Below are 13,389 nucleotides of genomic sequence, written 5' to 3' on the forward strand. Positions count from 1 at the left end.
GACATATGGTATGTGGATCCCCAACTGAACTCTTTTTCTGAACCCTGCAAATATTACTAATGTTATAGGAAGGCCCGGTTAAATATCTGATTTATGACCCCTTCCCCTGCTCACTGTGTGTTACACTGTTGCCAGAGCACAGCAGGGCCCCTCACTTTTGATGATGAGTAGTCCAGTCCATCTTACTACAGGACTCAGACCTAGTCCCTGGGCCAGGCTGGAGTACAACCACCATTTTGTCCCCTCTACTCACCCCCATCTGCATTTTCTCTCCCACCCATCTCTTTGCTCCCCAAGTATTTATACACATGAAAATCTTATCGTCATACAAATACTTACCCAGAGGCCATCAGCTTGATCAGGCATACATGCACAAGGGTCCTTTATGCACCACACAACCTCCTAAGATCATTGTGCTTTTTTGACAACCCTCAGGTGTAAGCTGTCAATAATCTATTCAATTTCCCTCCCAATGGGACAGACACAGACAGACTACAGAACAGGCTTTGTTGAATTTATTTGTGTATAGCAGAAACGAAGAGTGCTAAAAGAAGCTGAAAACTTGTCAGAACGTGCCTCTAGGCATTAAAAAACCTCAACCTCTTAAAACATATTTTTGTTAACTGTGAAAAAGAAATTGTTAATGGAGAGTTCTTACTTAGAGTGAGAATAACCTAACAGTGGTCTACTCTAAGAAAAGGAGAAAGGAAGGTGTAACAGTTAATTGACCAGGATTACCTGGGTAAAAGGCTTCGACCTAAATGAACTCTTCACTAGAAGAATGCAAAGGAAATCAAGCCCAACCAATCAAAAACCTAGTATTATCAAAAAGGCAGAGATACAGTATCAGGAAAAAAGTAGATATTTTATAGAGAAAACTTAAAATCCAGCATACAGTATCACGTTATACCATCATCAGGAAAACCAAGCACCAAGGGTTTAAATTAGCTCTGGCACCTTACAGCCTCTCTGAATTTTTTTTTTTTTTTTTTTTTTTTTTTTGGTATGAGGCAGCACCCTACTCAGAATTTCAAGGCACAGTTATACCTAAGTCTACACTTCTGTTTAAGCAAAGTAGCCCTAAGGTGACAGAGGCAGACACAGTGAAAGGTACACTAAGACACTTCTGGGTTTCCTAAGAAAATGAGCTAGGCACTGTCCAGGTATCCAAAGGGGGCTCTCAGTGTTTAATGTGTTTGGGGGATGGAATAGAGAGGAAGGACTTGGTGGGGAGACGTTCACTGGGGAGGCGGGGCTGTCCAGCCTAGTGACCATTGAGGTGTGTGCCTCTAGGAATGAGGACAGGGAAAAGGCTGATTCAGTCACTTCAGGCTTCCAGTTAGCAGAAAGCTGGTTGTTCTATGGCTTTGAGATAGCAGTCTTGGTTTGGGCTAAAATCTTGTGAAACAGGGGCTGCTGAAGGAAAGAGACAAGAAACTGGGCTACTCGAAGGTCTTTACCCCAAGGCTGAAGCCAGGGTGTAAGACAACTCTCTCTAGTGTCCCCAGACGTCCTTTGTGGAAGGCTCCCCACCTACCTGATTGAAACCACAGCCTTTGGCATCTGTAGAATTTTGAATTTCAATGGGTCTCAAGTGCTTAAAAATATAGGATGTGTGTGACATGCAATACACTTCTGAGCAACTAGAGAGGGTCACCGAGGCATCAGGCAAAAGATAAAACACCATTCAGAGGAGTATGACAATCCCCAAGCAATGTTTTGCCTCAAAGGAAGGTGCTCACTGCTGCCAGACCAGCGATAGGTTGACACGGGCACTTGCAAAGAGAGCTCTGTATAAGCTGCAGGCACTGGGGGCCCTCAGGGATACAAAGAAGGTGTTTCAAAGGGCTGACTGGAGGACTGGCTATGCAAACATTTTTCTTGGGGACCCAGAACTTTCACTTCTTAGGGGGCTTTGCAAAGTTTTGAGCAGCAACCAAAGAACTGAAGCATTTAACTAGGCTCGTAAAACCTAAAAGCCAATCCTTGGACCTAATGTCCATCTGGACATTTCCATTAGAATGAAGTTACTTGATCAAGGGAAATGACTACCTCTTAGTGCCTCCAACAAAATGTTTTAGCTTTCTCCCTGCTAAAGCACATTGTCCAAAGTTAAAGGTTTCTCAATTCCACTGCAGTGCAAACATTTTACATAGTTTTAATAGAGCAAATGCTGGGTTTTCAGATGCTGGCAGTGACTGTACTGAAAGGCACTCGTGGCATTGGTTTCATTAAAATAATAATTAATTTCCATTTAAAAGTTCTTATGCTTAATAAAATGGTTATAGTAAATAAATCCCTACATGACATTTAATGCAGCTATTGGCAATTATCATTTGAAATGCTGATACTCCACCTAGGAGCTATTTATTGCATGATTTCTGCAATATGGCTCCATGCTTTGGCTTTCTTCTTGGCCAGGGAGAACCAGACTGGCTCTGCTGGCTCCACTGGCTGTTGCAGAACGGCTGGGAGAGTTGAACACTTTCTGGTTTCCTCTTCCACAGAAGGTACGTGAACTATCTTCTCATCTTCAAATCCTATTGGAACCACAGCAAATAACACACAAGCAGTAAGAAGCCCCAGGGATAACTGAGGTATGTTTATGGGATGCAATACAACTTTTCCTCCTTTTGGGTTCCTTCCAGCTTCTAAAAGTCAGTGCATGGGCATAGGGTGGTATGTGAAAGAGGTGACATTAACATTGCTAGAGCCACAGGGGCCTGGACATGGGAGGGCCTGAGAGAAAATATCTACAGCTGTAACTGCCAATCTTGGGGTGTTTTTACTGAATTATTTTACACCTTTGAATTGGGACCAGAGATGAAATATGTTGTATGGTATCTGTTCGGTTTTAAAAATTTCAAATAAGGTAATACTATTTTGGTTTTGCCAGTCTACAATGTGGTATGAAATGACTGATGACTCAGTAGATCCACCCAGTAAAAGTCTACGCTGAATAACATTATATCAACTACTCCTAATGAGCAGACTACCTCACACTATTCCCCAATTCTACTCCTTCCCTCATCCTGCTTTATGGTTGACTGATGCAGTGGCTTAGACACAACTAGTGGATCTCAACCCTGGTCACACATTAAAATCACCTAGGGCTCTTTTTAAAAATATGAATGCACGCGCTATTTCCCAAAGTAACTGAATTAGAATCTCTAGCGACGGATCCAGGGCCATCTATAATTTTTTTTTTAAAGTGCAGTGCAGCAGGTGATTCTAATGCACAATGAGAGTTGAGAACCACTTGACAGGAGTACGATGGCCATGAGACTGTTCACAGCTATGAGCAGGTCAAGTACTGCTACATCACAGCCAGACTGTGAGTTCCTAAATTCCTAGTCTAATTTCTTCATAAGATGGACTGAGGAAGAGGACAAAGATGACTCAGTACAAATCTATCCTCTCCTCCCTCTTCTCCTGATGAAAAAAAAAATTCTACTGATGAGCTGCCCCTCTATTCTGTCAAAGCACACTGTTTTTTCAGCTTTCAACATTTCCCCACCTCTCATACTCCTGCTTGGAATATTGAGGGGCTGAAACGAGCCCTTTAAATAGTTAAAGAACAATTCAACACCATTGGGCCATTATAGTGGGTTATTTTCCACAGTCTCATTGGGAATGTGGAAGTGATAAAATACTGCTTTGCTGTGAACTGTAAAGTACTTTGGTTCTTTGCTCTCGAAAACCAGCCACAGGAACATTCTAGTGAGTGATCATAATCTTGTTCCTATACAGCTTACTCAAATAGGGTAAAGACAGGAAGATCCTCTGAAAGTTACACATTGGACTTAGAATAGTCATAATAATTGGATTTCCCTAAGACAAGCTAATATTTGTCTCTAATGGAAGAGCCATGAGAGAATCATGAAGCTGATTTGAGGGAAGAGAAATGTATTGTCTGAACTTAAAAACGTAAAAGTTTCACAGTATTCTGCTAGGGCTATTTTGGAAGTAAGGGGTTGGGGTGTTACGGGTGTGGATTTTTTTTTTTTTTACCTGTTTTGATAGTCTTCAGTGGCTTCATCCGTGCCATCTTCTCCTGTCTATTGACATCTGAAGTCAAAGTCCTTCTTGGTTTGTTTTCATTTGCAAGGCCAGCTCTCTATCATACAGAAATGAAGCACAAAGCTTGTTATGTCCCAACATGAAAACAACAAATTACTTATTCAGATCACAAGGTGCAAGTCTTGTCCTGGGTATTATAAGTTCGACATTAATCAAATGGAAAGAGAGAGATAAGGAAAGAAATAGCAGAGAAAGCACTTTGATTCAGAATTTGGATTCATGAAGTCTAAGTTGGTTCAAGTTTATCACCTTTCTGAGCTGAGAGAAAAGGTTGTTTAAAATAGTGTAAACAGGATAACATGAGAATTATTTAACTTGACAACAACCTTTTCTCTATCACTGTACCAGCAATTAACAGCAAGCTAACAGAAAGCGGTGGCTACAAACAAATTTTATCAGTTAATTGACCTGAGTTCCATATATGTCTATGCTACAAAACTTGTCTACATCTGATTTGCACCCCTTGCATTAGAAAGGGATAACTATAGGTCTTTTCAAAATTGTACAGTTTAAGCTTTTCAAATCAACCTCTCCACAACTGGTCTAAATTAATGAGTTTATATACCCTCGTCTATTTCCCTCTGTTGAAAGCTTTAATCAAAGTGAACTTTGACCCTGTATAATCCAGCTCCTATAAAAATACTAATAATGGGAGTTCCCGTCGTGGCTCAGTGGTTAACGAATCCGACTAAGAACCATGAGGTTGCGGGTTCGATCCCTGGCCTTGCTCAGTGGGTTAAGGATCTGGCATTGCAGTGAGCTGTGGTGTAGGTCGCAGACTCGGCTTGGATCCCACGTTGCTGTGGCTCTGGCGTAGGCTTGGCAGCTGCAGCTCCAATTAGACCCCTAGCCTGGGAACCTTCATAGGCCGTGGGTGCAGCCCTAGAAAAGGTAAAAAGACAAAAAAAAAAGCATACTAATAACGAAAACAAAAAGATCTTTAAAGCAAAGGGTTAAACGTATTTTTCATGTGATTCCACAAATTCAGTAAGCACTTAAAAGTATAGGAACTTAAACATCTCCTTATATGTAAATTTGATATATTTTCTTGAGTCAGTTTTCTGTAGTTTCGACAACAGGGGTTTTCATTCTAATACTTCCAAAGACATTACAAAAGGGACATTGGAAGCAAGACATCATCTAATCATGTCCAATCCTCATGTGGTACCATTACCCTGGTTCATTACATAACTTCTCTTTTAACCTAGAGGGAGGTGCCATACCAAGCCAAATCAACATGTGGAAATTCAAACACCAAACATTACCTTTATTTACATAAAGGTAAATCATTACGTACTGACATGGAAAGGTGCCCAGAAATGAAATGTTAAGGGAGAAATAGTATGTATGGTTTAATTCCACTTATATTTTCTTAAATACATATACATATTTACAGGCATAAAATATCTGTAAGGATAGTCACTCAACTCTCATCCCAGTGGTGACCTTTGGGTTTTTTTTTTTTAATGACTATTTATTTCTCAACCAATTTCATGGAATCCCTCTCTAGAATATTTAGGACAGGATTTGATTTACAGAATCTTCTCATATTCATTACTTTCCATAAATCCTTTAAGAACATAAAGTGGGGGCACATTTCTGAGTACGGAGCAAGTCTTTCCCCCCTGAAGACTCTGGGTGCTTTGATTAATGCACCCAAAGAGGTGGGGAGCTGCATTTGTGGCCAAGTTACCAATGCAAGCTTAATCAGTTGGCTCCAGCAACCTTTTGGCATGGTGTGTGGGCTGCCCCAGGTCCTACCCCATGTTTAGGCTCCTTAGTCTCAGCCTTGGCTCCATCTCTACTCTTGGTTTTTGGCTCTTTGGTAGGAAGGTTGGCCTGGGAACTCCCCTGCCTCTGCTTTACTGTGGTCATCCAAGATGGCTCTGAGGTGGCAAAATCTGACTGTCGACCAGGAGCTTTTCCTGCAAACGGAATGAAACAAGTTAGAACTAAAGCGACACAGGCAGGGTCTTGAGACTGACTGGGGCTTACCCACAATTAATGGCCCAAATGGGATCCTTGTTAACTGCCAATGAAAATAAACAGAGAACATATAGAGAAAGGCCCCCTTCTTTTGTGCTCTCCTCACCACTTGACAAGGCAGGAGTTCCTCGAGTAGATAAGAAGCTATACTTCAAAGTTAGCAAACTGTTCTTTTACTGGTCCCCTTCTCTCATTTGTCTAGCCCTCTTCCTATCCCCAAGTCAGGGCAGGACAATGGGGTTGCCAGGAGGGCTGGTTAAGTTCCTAGGAGGCCAGAAGCTCTGGTCACTGATGTCATTTCTCTGACTCCAAGGGAAAAGCTCATTGCATTTGTTACTTCGTGTTCCCTAGGGCAAGTGTGTGATTGCATGGATATGGTTATAGGCATAGACAAGACTATGTGATGGTGAATCCGAAGGTGAGATAAATGCTCAAAAGATCAACTAGCTCTGGATGATTCTTAGATATTTCAGGTGAGTTAAGAAGCTGTGGAAGTACAAACATTTACAATAAATTAAGATTTTAAGCTGAGCATCTGAACATAGTACCCTATTAATAAGTTGGGTTTTAAAATCTACATGGTGTTGAGGGGAGCATAATACATGCAAAGGTATTCTGAGAAAAGCATAACATCCCATCTACATGTAAAGTATACAGAGGATGGAGAGGGATGGGGAGGTGGTCGTGTGTCCATTATGGAATGTGGACATACGTCCAGAGGGGACCACCTTGGGAAACAGGAGACTCAAAGTTGGCCATTCCAAATCCATTCATCTAGAATGGGGCACTATTCTGCCCCTAAATCCACAAGCCAGCCCTATCAAAGCAACAACTCAGCAGGCAAGGCTAGAACAGACCTCCCCCCATTCAAGACTTGGTGTTCCAGGTCTCCCCTCCACTTGGGCCTACTTGCTATCTGGAAAGATAAAGTCTCACCTGGGGTCCTGTGCGCAGGTTGCTTCTTGGCCACGCTTTCAGATTTGGGCCTCCTCTGTGGCCTCTCTGCAGAGCTAGATACTGCAGGGAGGTTCTGTGCAGTGCCCAGGAGCCCCTTGGAAGCCCTTTTTTTGATGTGCTGTTCTCTCTCCGTGGAAGAGGAGACTGGGCCCGAGGAAGGGGAAGGAAGCTTGGCAAAATCCTGTTTCTCACTCTCCTGGGAAGAACAGGTTTTTCTTAGTCGGATTCCAAAAAGGTTTTCAACCTCAGCCCCATTGGTGGATGAATTTGAGTGGCTGGTACTCTGATCACCACTCTCAAGAACTTCCTCGTTAGAGTAAGTGGCTCCAGCAGTGGGTGTTTGCCAGGCAGGAGCCACGGCAACCTTCACAGGTTTGGTAGCAGGAGTCGGGACAGTCTTAACGAGGTCTTCGAAGCTCTGGCTGTGTTTCTTGCTTTTGTTTGGAGAAGCTGGGGCTCTTGGTAGGGACCAGCAGCTAGAGCTCCTCTCAAAAACAGTTCCCTCAGTGGCAGTACTCGTGGAACTTGAATAAGCCTGTTGCTTATGCTCAAGGTCTGCAAGAGCCTGAAAGGGGTGTCTGGGAGGCAGGTGCTCCTCCGAACTGCCCAGCTCCACGGGGGCACTCCCGGGGCCTGCCGAGAAAGTCTGTGGCTGAGACTCAGCCTCATCCTTGGCTGGCACAGGGCGTCTGCCAGGCAGCTGCTCTTTGGAACTCTTCCATTCTTCAGAAACGGAGGCGATGTCTTGCTGGTACTGAGGCTTCCCCAATGCCTGGGCAAGGTGCCTGGGAGGCAGCGGCTCTTTAGAACTGCTCCATGTCACAGGAGCACTCCCGGAATGTGAGCATACTTCTTGCAGGCCTTCGGGCCTCTCCAAGCTCTCTACAGGGCTGGGTGTAGGCACCTGCTTCAGAGAAAGGTCCCCCTCAATACTGCCACTCTCCCAGCCTGAGGAAACTTGGTGCTCAGCTTTAGGCCTCAGCACAGATTTGGAAGGTTGATTTGTAGATAGAGGATCTACATAAATCCCCTCCTCAGTAGCAGGACTCTCTGAAAAGACCTGCTGGGCCATAAACTTCACGAACGACTGCCCGGGCAGCACCAATTTCTGAGCTATGCCTTCTTCAGCAGCAGCGCTCTCTAGAGGTGAGGACATTTCCTGGACATTAGCCTTTTTAACGACCTGGGCAGGATATTTGGGAGGCGGTGGCTTCCCAGAAATGCCCACCTCAACAGCAGCACTCTCAAAACTTGACATTTGGTGGACTCGATGTTTCACAGTGGATCGGGAAGGTTTGGGTGGCAATAGTTCAGGAGAAGCACCCCCTTCAATGGCGACACCCTCTGGACCTGCAGAGATTGGTTGTTTGACTATTGGTCTCGCCAGGGGTTGAGAAGTCACGCAGGGAGACACTGGCTCCATGGCATTGCCCCACTCATTGGCAGCACTCTCTGGACGTGCAGAGGCTTGTTGCTCGAATATGGGGCTCACCCAGGGCTGCTGGGAGGTATATCTGGGAGACATCGGCTCCCCAGGACTGCTCCACTCTGCAGCGGCGCTCACCGAGTCCAGAGGGACGGTCTGTGGCCAGAATTTAGGTCTCACCGAGAGCTGGGATGGGCATCTGGGAGGCAGCAGCTGGGCAAACATGCCCTCCTCCATAGCAGTGTCCTCTGGCAAGAGCTCCTGGACTTGAGGATCTGTCAAGGACTGGGGAGAATATTTAGGGAGCAATGTCTCCAGGAGAATGGCCTTCTCAGCAGCAACACCCTCCAAATGTGAAAATACATTTTGTTCGGCTATAGGGCAAGTCAAGGGCTGGACAAGAACTTGCAAAGGCAGGGGCTCCCTGGAAAGGCTCCCCTCGGCCACAGCGCTCTCTGGCCCTGCAGAGACTTGTTGCTGGGCTAGAGGTCTCATCAGGGGCTGAGAATGATATCTGGGCAGCAGCGGCTCTGCAGAAATGCCCCCCTCAGCAGCTGTGCCCTCTGGCCCTGCCGAGATCTCTTGCTCACCTAGTGGTTTCTTTTGGGGCTGAGAAGGATGTCTTGGAGGTGGCAGCTCCATAGAAGTAGTAATTTCTGGACCGGAGGAGATTGGTGACTCAACTTTCGGCTTTGTCAGGCGCTTAGAGGTCACTCTGGGAGGCAGTGGCACTATGGAAATGCCCCACTCCTCAGCAGTGCTCTCAGGTCCTGCACCGGCTTGTTGCTCAAACTGAGGTCTCACCCAGGTCTGGGAAGGGTTCCTGGGAGGCATCTGCTCCACAGAAACACCCCATACGTCAGGTCCGGTCTTTGAAACAGAGGAGACGTCTTTTTGGTCTTTGGGTCTCCCCAAGGCCTGGGAAGGGTGTGTAGGAGGCAGATCTTCCTCAGAGCTGCTCCTATCCCCAGCACTATTGTATCTTTCAATATAACTATTTGATCCTGTGGAGGCTTCATCTTCGGGCTCCCTCAAAGCCTGGGAAGCGCATCTGGGAGACAGCTGCTCATCAGAACGGCTCCTTTGCACAACCAGACTAGATCCTGCCACGACTCCTTGGCCACCTTTGGACTTCCGCAAGGGCTGGAAAGGGTGTGTGGGAGCCTGCTGCTGCTCGGCGCCACCGCCTACCTCCAGAGCACTCTCTGAATCTGACCAGACGGCTTTGGCTCTGGGCTTCCCCAAGGATCGGGAAGCATACCTAGGCACCCGCTGCTGCTTAGGACTGCTCAGTTCCCCAGCTGAACTTTTTGACTCTGGGAAGACATCTTGTTCATTTTTGACCTTCTTCGGGGGCTGGAAAGAGTAGCCAGGAGCCAGGTGCTGCTCAGAACCACTCCCTGCCTCTGAAGTACTCTCCGAATCTGAGGCGACTGCTTCAGCTTTTGGCTTCCCCAAGGACTGGGAAAGGCTTCTGGGAGGCAGCCTCTCTGCAGAAACGCCTCCCTCTGCCAAAGCACCTGCTGTAGCCGCAGTGCTTGCTGGAAAGGCCTGGAGAACATTTCTGGGAGACTTTTCTTTGTAGGTATCTTGAGCTGACTTCATTTTAAATTGGACACTTTTCAAATCAAAGCTGGAAGCGTCTTCTTCTTCTTCTGACTGGCTATGAGAAGAATCCATAAACACCTGATCCTCCACTGCCACTGAGAAAATGACATCTTGGGTTGTCAAAGGGCTTTCTACCACTGGCAAAAGAGCAGCTCTGGCTTCTGCCTTCTTGGCTCCAGAAGCCCTGTCTTCGTGGCATGGGGAGGGGCCACTAGCTGGGAACTCTTCCATGTCTTCATGTGTGGGCTCTGATGCTGATGCTTTTCTGGCTTTGAAATCTGTACCAGCATTTCTCCTTCCCAAATCATCTTTACCTGCAAGCGGCTCCTGCGGAGTAGTGCTTTCTGTTTGTGGAGGTGTGGGCTGCTCCATGTCTTGCTTCTCCAAGGGCAGGTTCCAGAAAGGGTAATCCTGGGAAGTCTTATCAGCAGGTGGGGACCCAGTTCCATCACCTAGGCCAAGTGCGCGGCTGGATTGTTTAAAGCTTCTTCCTTTGGATCCACACTCACTCGTTGCTGAGGTACTTGATCCTTTTCCTCCATGCCGTCTCCTGTGTGCTGCTGGCAATGGGAAGCCCTGACTCCCAGCAGCATCTGTGTGTGCAGTCTGATCTGTTGTCTTCTGTTCATAAACCTCAGTTTTGTTGCTCTGTTCCTGGCTTGAAGGACCTGTAGCAAACAGAAAGAAGGAAAGGAAAAATGTGCGCTTTTGATTTCCTAAAATAAGAATACTCTGTCCTGGCCCACTGGATACCTATTGGCCTTTGAATTCCCCAGTATGAAGAAGTAGCCATCCAGAAGACAGAGGACAACTTGGTCACTAAGAGCCTTCTGCAGTTGAAAAATTTTAAGTTTAAAATTTTTAAAGGGAAATCCAGTTTTATGAACTGATTTCAAGGTTGGCACATCACCATTACGTCAAGAGTCCATTCTACCATTAGCTGAGACACATCAAAAGGCAATTTTTGAACTCGTAACAATGACTACCTTTTAGGAAACTGACTGGGGCAGGGCAAAGGGAAATTTTACTTTCTCCCTAGTATTTATATTTTCTAATAAGTTCTACCTAATTTTTATATAATATGCGGGTATTGCTTTATTTGTTTTAGAAAGGAGTCAGCAAGGGTTATCTGGAAGGTAGGATTATGGTTTCCCATTTCTTCTGCTTTCAATTCTCTGGTATTAAAATAATCTGGTATAATTATATGCAAAGCAATTCTTAGAAAGTCTTAACAGTGGCATTGGTCCACGGGTTTCAGGTCAAGCACAAGGCAGCAGTTCTACAGATTGCTCCTCCCCTCTCTATAACTTTTACTAAGGAACTCAGTTTGATCCCCAGGTGGGAGGCTACTCACTGCCTCCCCTTCCTCACCATCCACTAATCCCAAGCTCCATCGAGTGGGTTCATGTACAGCATACAGCACTGAGCATAGGGGGCTGTACTCCAAAACAGTCCCATTATATGAAAAACCAAAGTAGCTGTCCTCATGGACACTGAATGAGTTTTACCCTCTGTGTGTGAAAGGGACAGCTATTAAAAATAAATATGAGGATAGAGAGAAGACAAGATGGCAAAGCGCAAGGACCTTGAGCTTACCGATTCCCATAAGAACACCAAAATCACAACTGATGGCTGAACAACCATTGACAAAAAAGACTATAACCTACCAAAAAAGATATTCTACATACAAATACAAAGAGGAAACCACGAGACAGTAGGAGGGGGTGCCCTCATGATATAATCAAACTCCATACTCCCCAGGTGGGCAACCCACAAGCTGGAAAATAATTATATCGCAGAAGTTCTTCCAAGGGAATGAGAGTTCTAAGCCCCACATCAGGCTCCATAGCCTGAGGGTCTGGAACCAAGAGGGGCCCCCAGAACATTTGGCTTTGAGGGCCAGTAGGACTTGATTATAGGAGCTCCATAGGACTGGGGAAAACAGAGACTCCATTCTTGGAGGGCAACACAAGGTCTCATGTGCACCAGGACTCAGGGCAAAAGCAGTGACTTCATAGGAGCCTAGGCCAGACCTACCTGCTGGTCTTGGAAGGCCTCCTAGGGAGGTGTGTGTGTGGGGGGGGTGCTCTGGCTCTCTTTGGGGACCTAAAAGCTGGTGGTGAACATATCCAGGTGTACTCATCTGAAGGCTGACCTCTTGTTTGGGTCATTAGTACCAAGACCTGGCCCCACCCAACAGAGCCATTGGTATTTTGATAGAGATTGCATTGAAACAAATGTATGTTTCCATACAAATTTACAATTTTTTTGTTTTAGTTCCTTGAAAAATGACATTGGTATTTTGATAGAGATTGCATTGAAATAAATGAAGTGACTGACAAGGGATTAATCTCCAAAATATACAAATAGCTCATACAGCTCAATATCAAAAAAAAAAAACAACCCAATCAAAAAAATGGGCAGAAGATCTAAATCATTTCTCTAGAGAATACATACAGATAGCCAAAAGGCATGTGAAAATATGCTCAACATTACAAATTATTAGAGAAATGCAAATCAAAACTACAATGAGGTACCACCTCACACCAGTCAGAATGGCCACCCTCAAAAAGTCTACAAATAATAAATGCTGGAGAGGGTGTGGAGAAAAGGGAACCCTCCTCCACCGTTGGTGTGAATGTAAATTCGTACCCCCACTATGGAGAACAGTATGGATGTTCCTTAAAAAAAACTAAAAATAGAGTTACCGTATGACCCAACAATCCCACTCCTGGGCATATATCCAGAAAATATGAAAATTGTAATTTGAAAAGACAGATGCACCACAATGTTTACTGCAGCACTATTTACAATAGCCAAGACATGAAAGCAACTTAAATGCCTGTTGACAGATAAATGGATAAAGAAGATGTGGTATATATACACAATGGAAAATACTCAGCCATAAAAAGAATAAAATAATGGCATTTTTAGCAATATGGATGCAACTAGAGATTGTCATACTAAGTGAGGTAAGTCAGAAAAAGAAAGACAAATACTATATGATATCACTTATTTGTGGAATCTAAAATATGATACAAGTGGACTTATTTACAAATCATAAGTAGACTCGCAGACATAGAAGACAAACTTATGGTTACCAAAGAGGAAATAGAGGGAGGGATAAATTAGGAGTTTGGTATTAAAATATACATACTACTGTAAATAAAATTTATAACCAACAAGGACCTACTCTATAGTACAGGGAACTATACTCAATATCTTGCAATAACCTATAATGAAAGAGAATGTTAAAAAGAATATATATTATTATATATAATATAAAAAAGGTTTTATATATATTATATATGTAACTGAATCATTCTGCTGTA

At 44.6% G+C, this 13,389-nt stretch overlaps 1 protein-coding gene across 1 annotated transcript in view; it reads right to left on the reverse strand.

Annotated features, from left to right (window-relative positions):
* Positions 502 to 13,389, reverse strand: part of KIAA1210 (KIAA1210 ortholog) — a 70,366-nt gene continuing 57,478 nt past the window's right edge. The window contains exons 8-11 of the mRNA XM_021080193.1: positions 7,003 to 10,725; positions 5,842 to 6,005; positions 4,012 to 4,117; positions 502 to 2,540 (exon numbers count right to left, since the gene is read on the reverse strand). Coding sequence (XP_020935852.1) covers positions 2,368 to 2,540; positions 4,012 to 4,117; positions 5,842 to 6,005; positions 7,003 to 10,725 — 4,166 coding nt within the window. The 3' untranslated portion in view covers positions 502 to 2,367. The remainder of the gene's footprint in view (positions 2,541 to 4,011; positions 4,118 to 5,841; positions 6,006 to 7,002; positions 10,726 to 13,389) is intronic.

The sequence above is a fragment of the Sus scrofa genome, chromosome X, assembly GCF_000003025.6.
Source record: "Sus scrofa isolate TJ Tabasco breed Duroc chromosome X, Sscrofa11.1, whole genome shotgun sequence".
NCBI classification, from domain to species: domain Eukaryota; kingdom Metazoa; phylum Chordata; class Mammalia; order Artiodactyla; family Suidae; genus Sus; species Sus scrofa.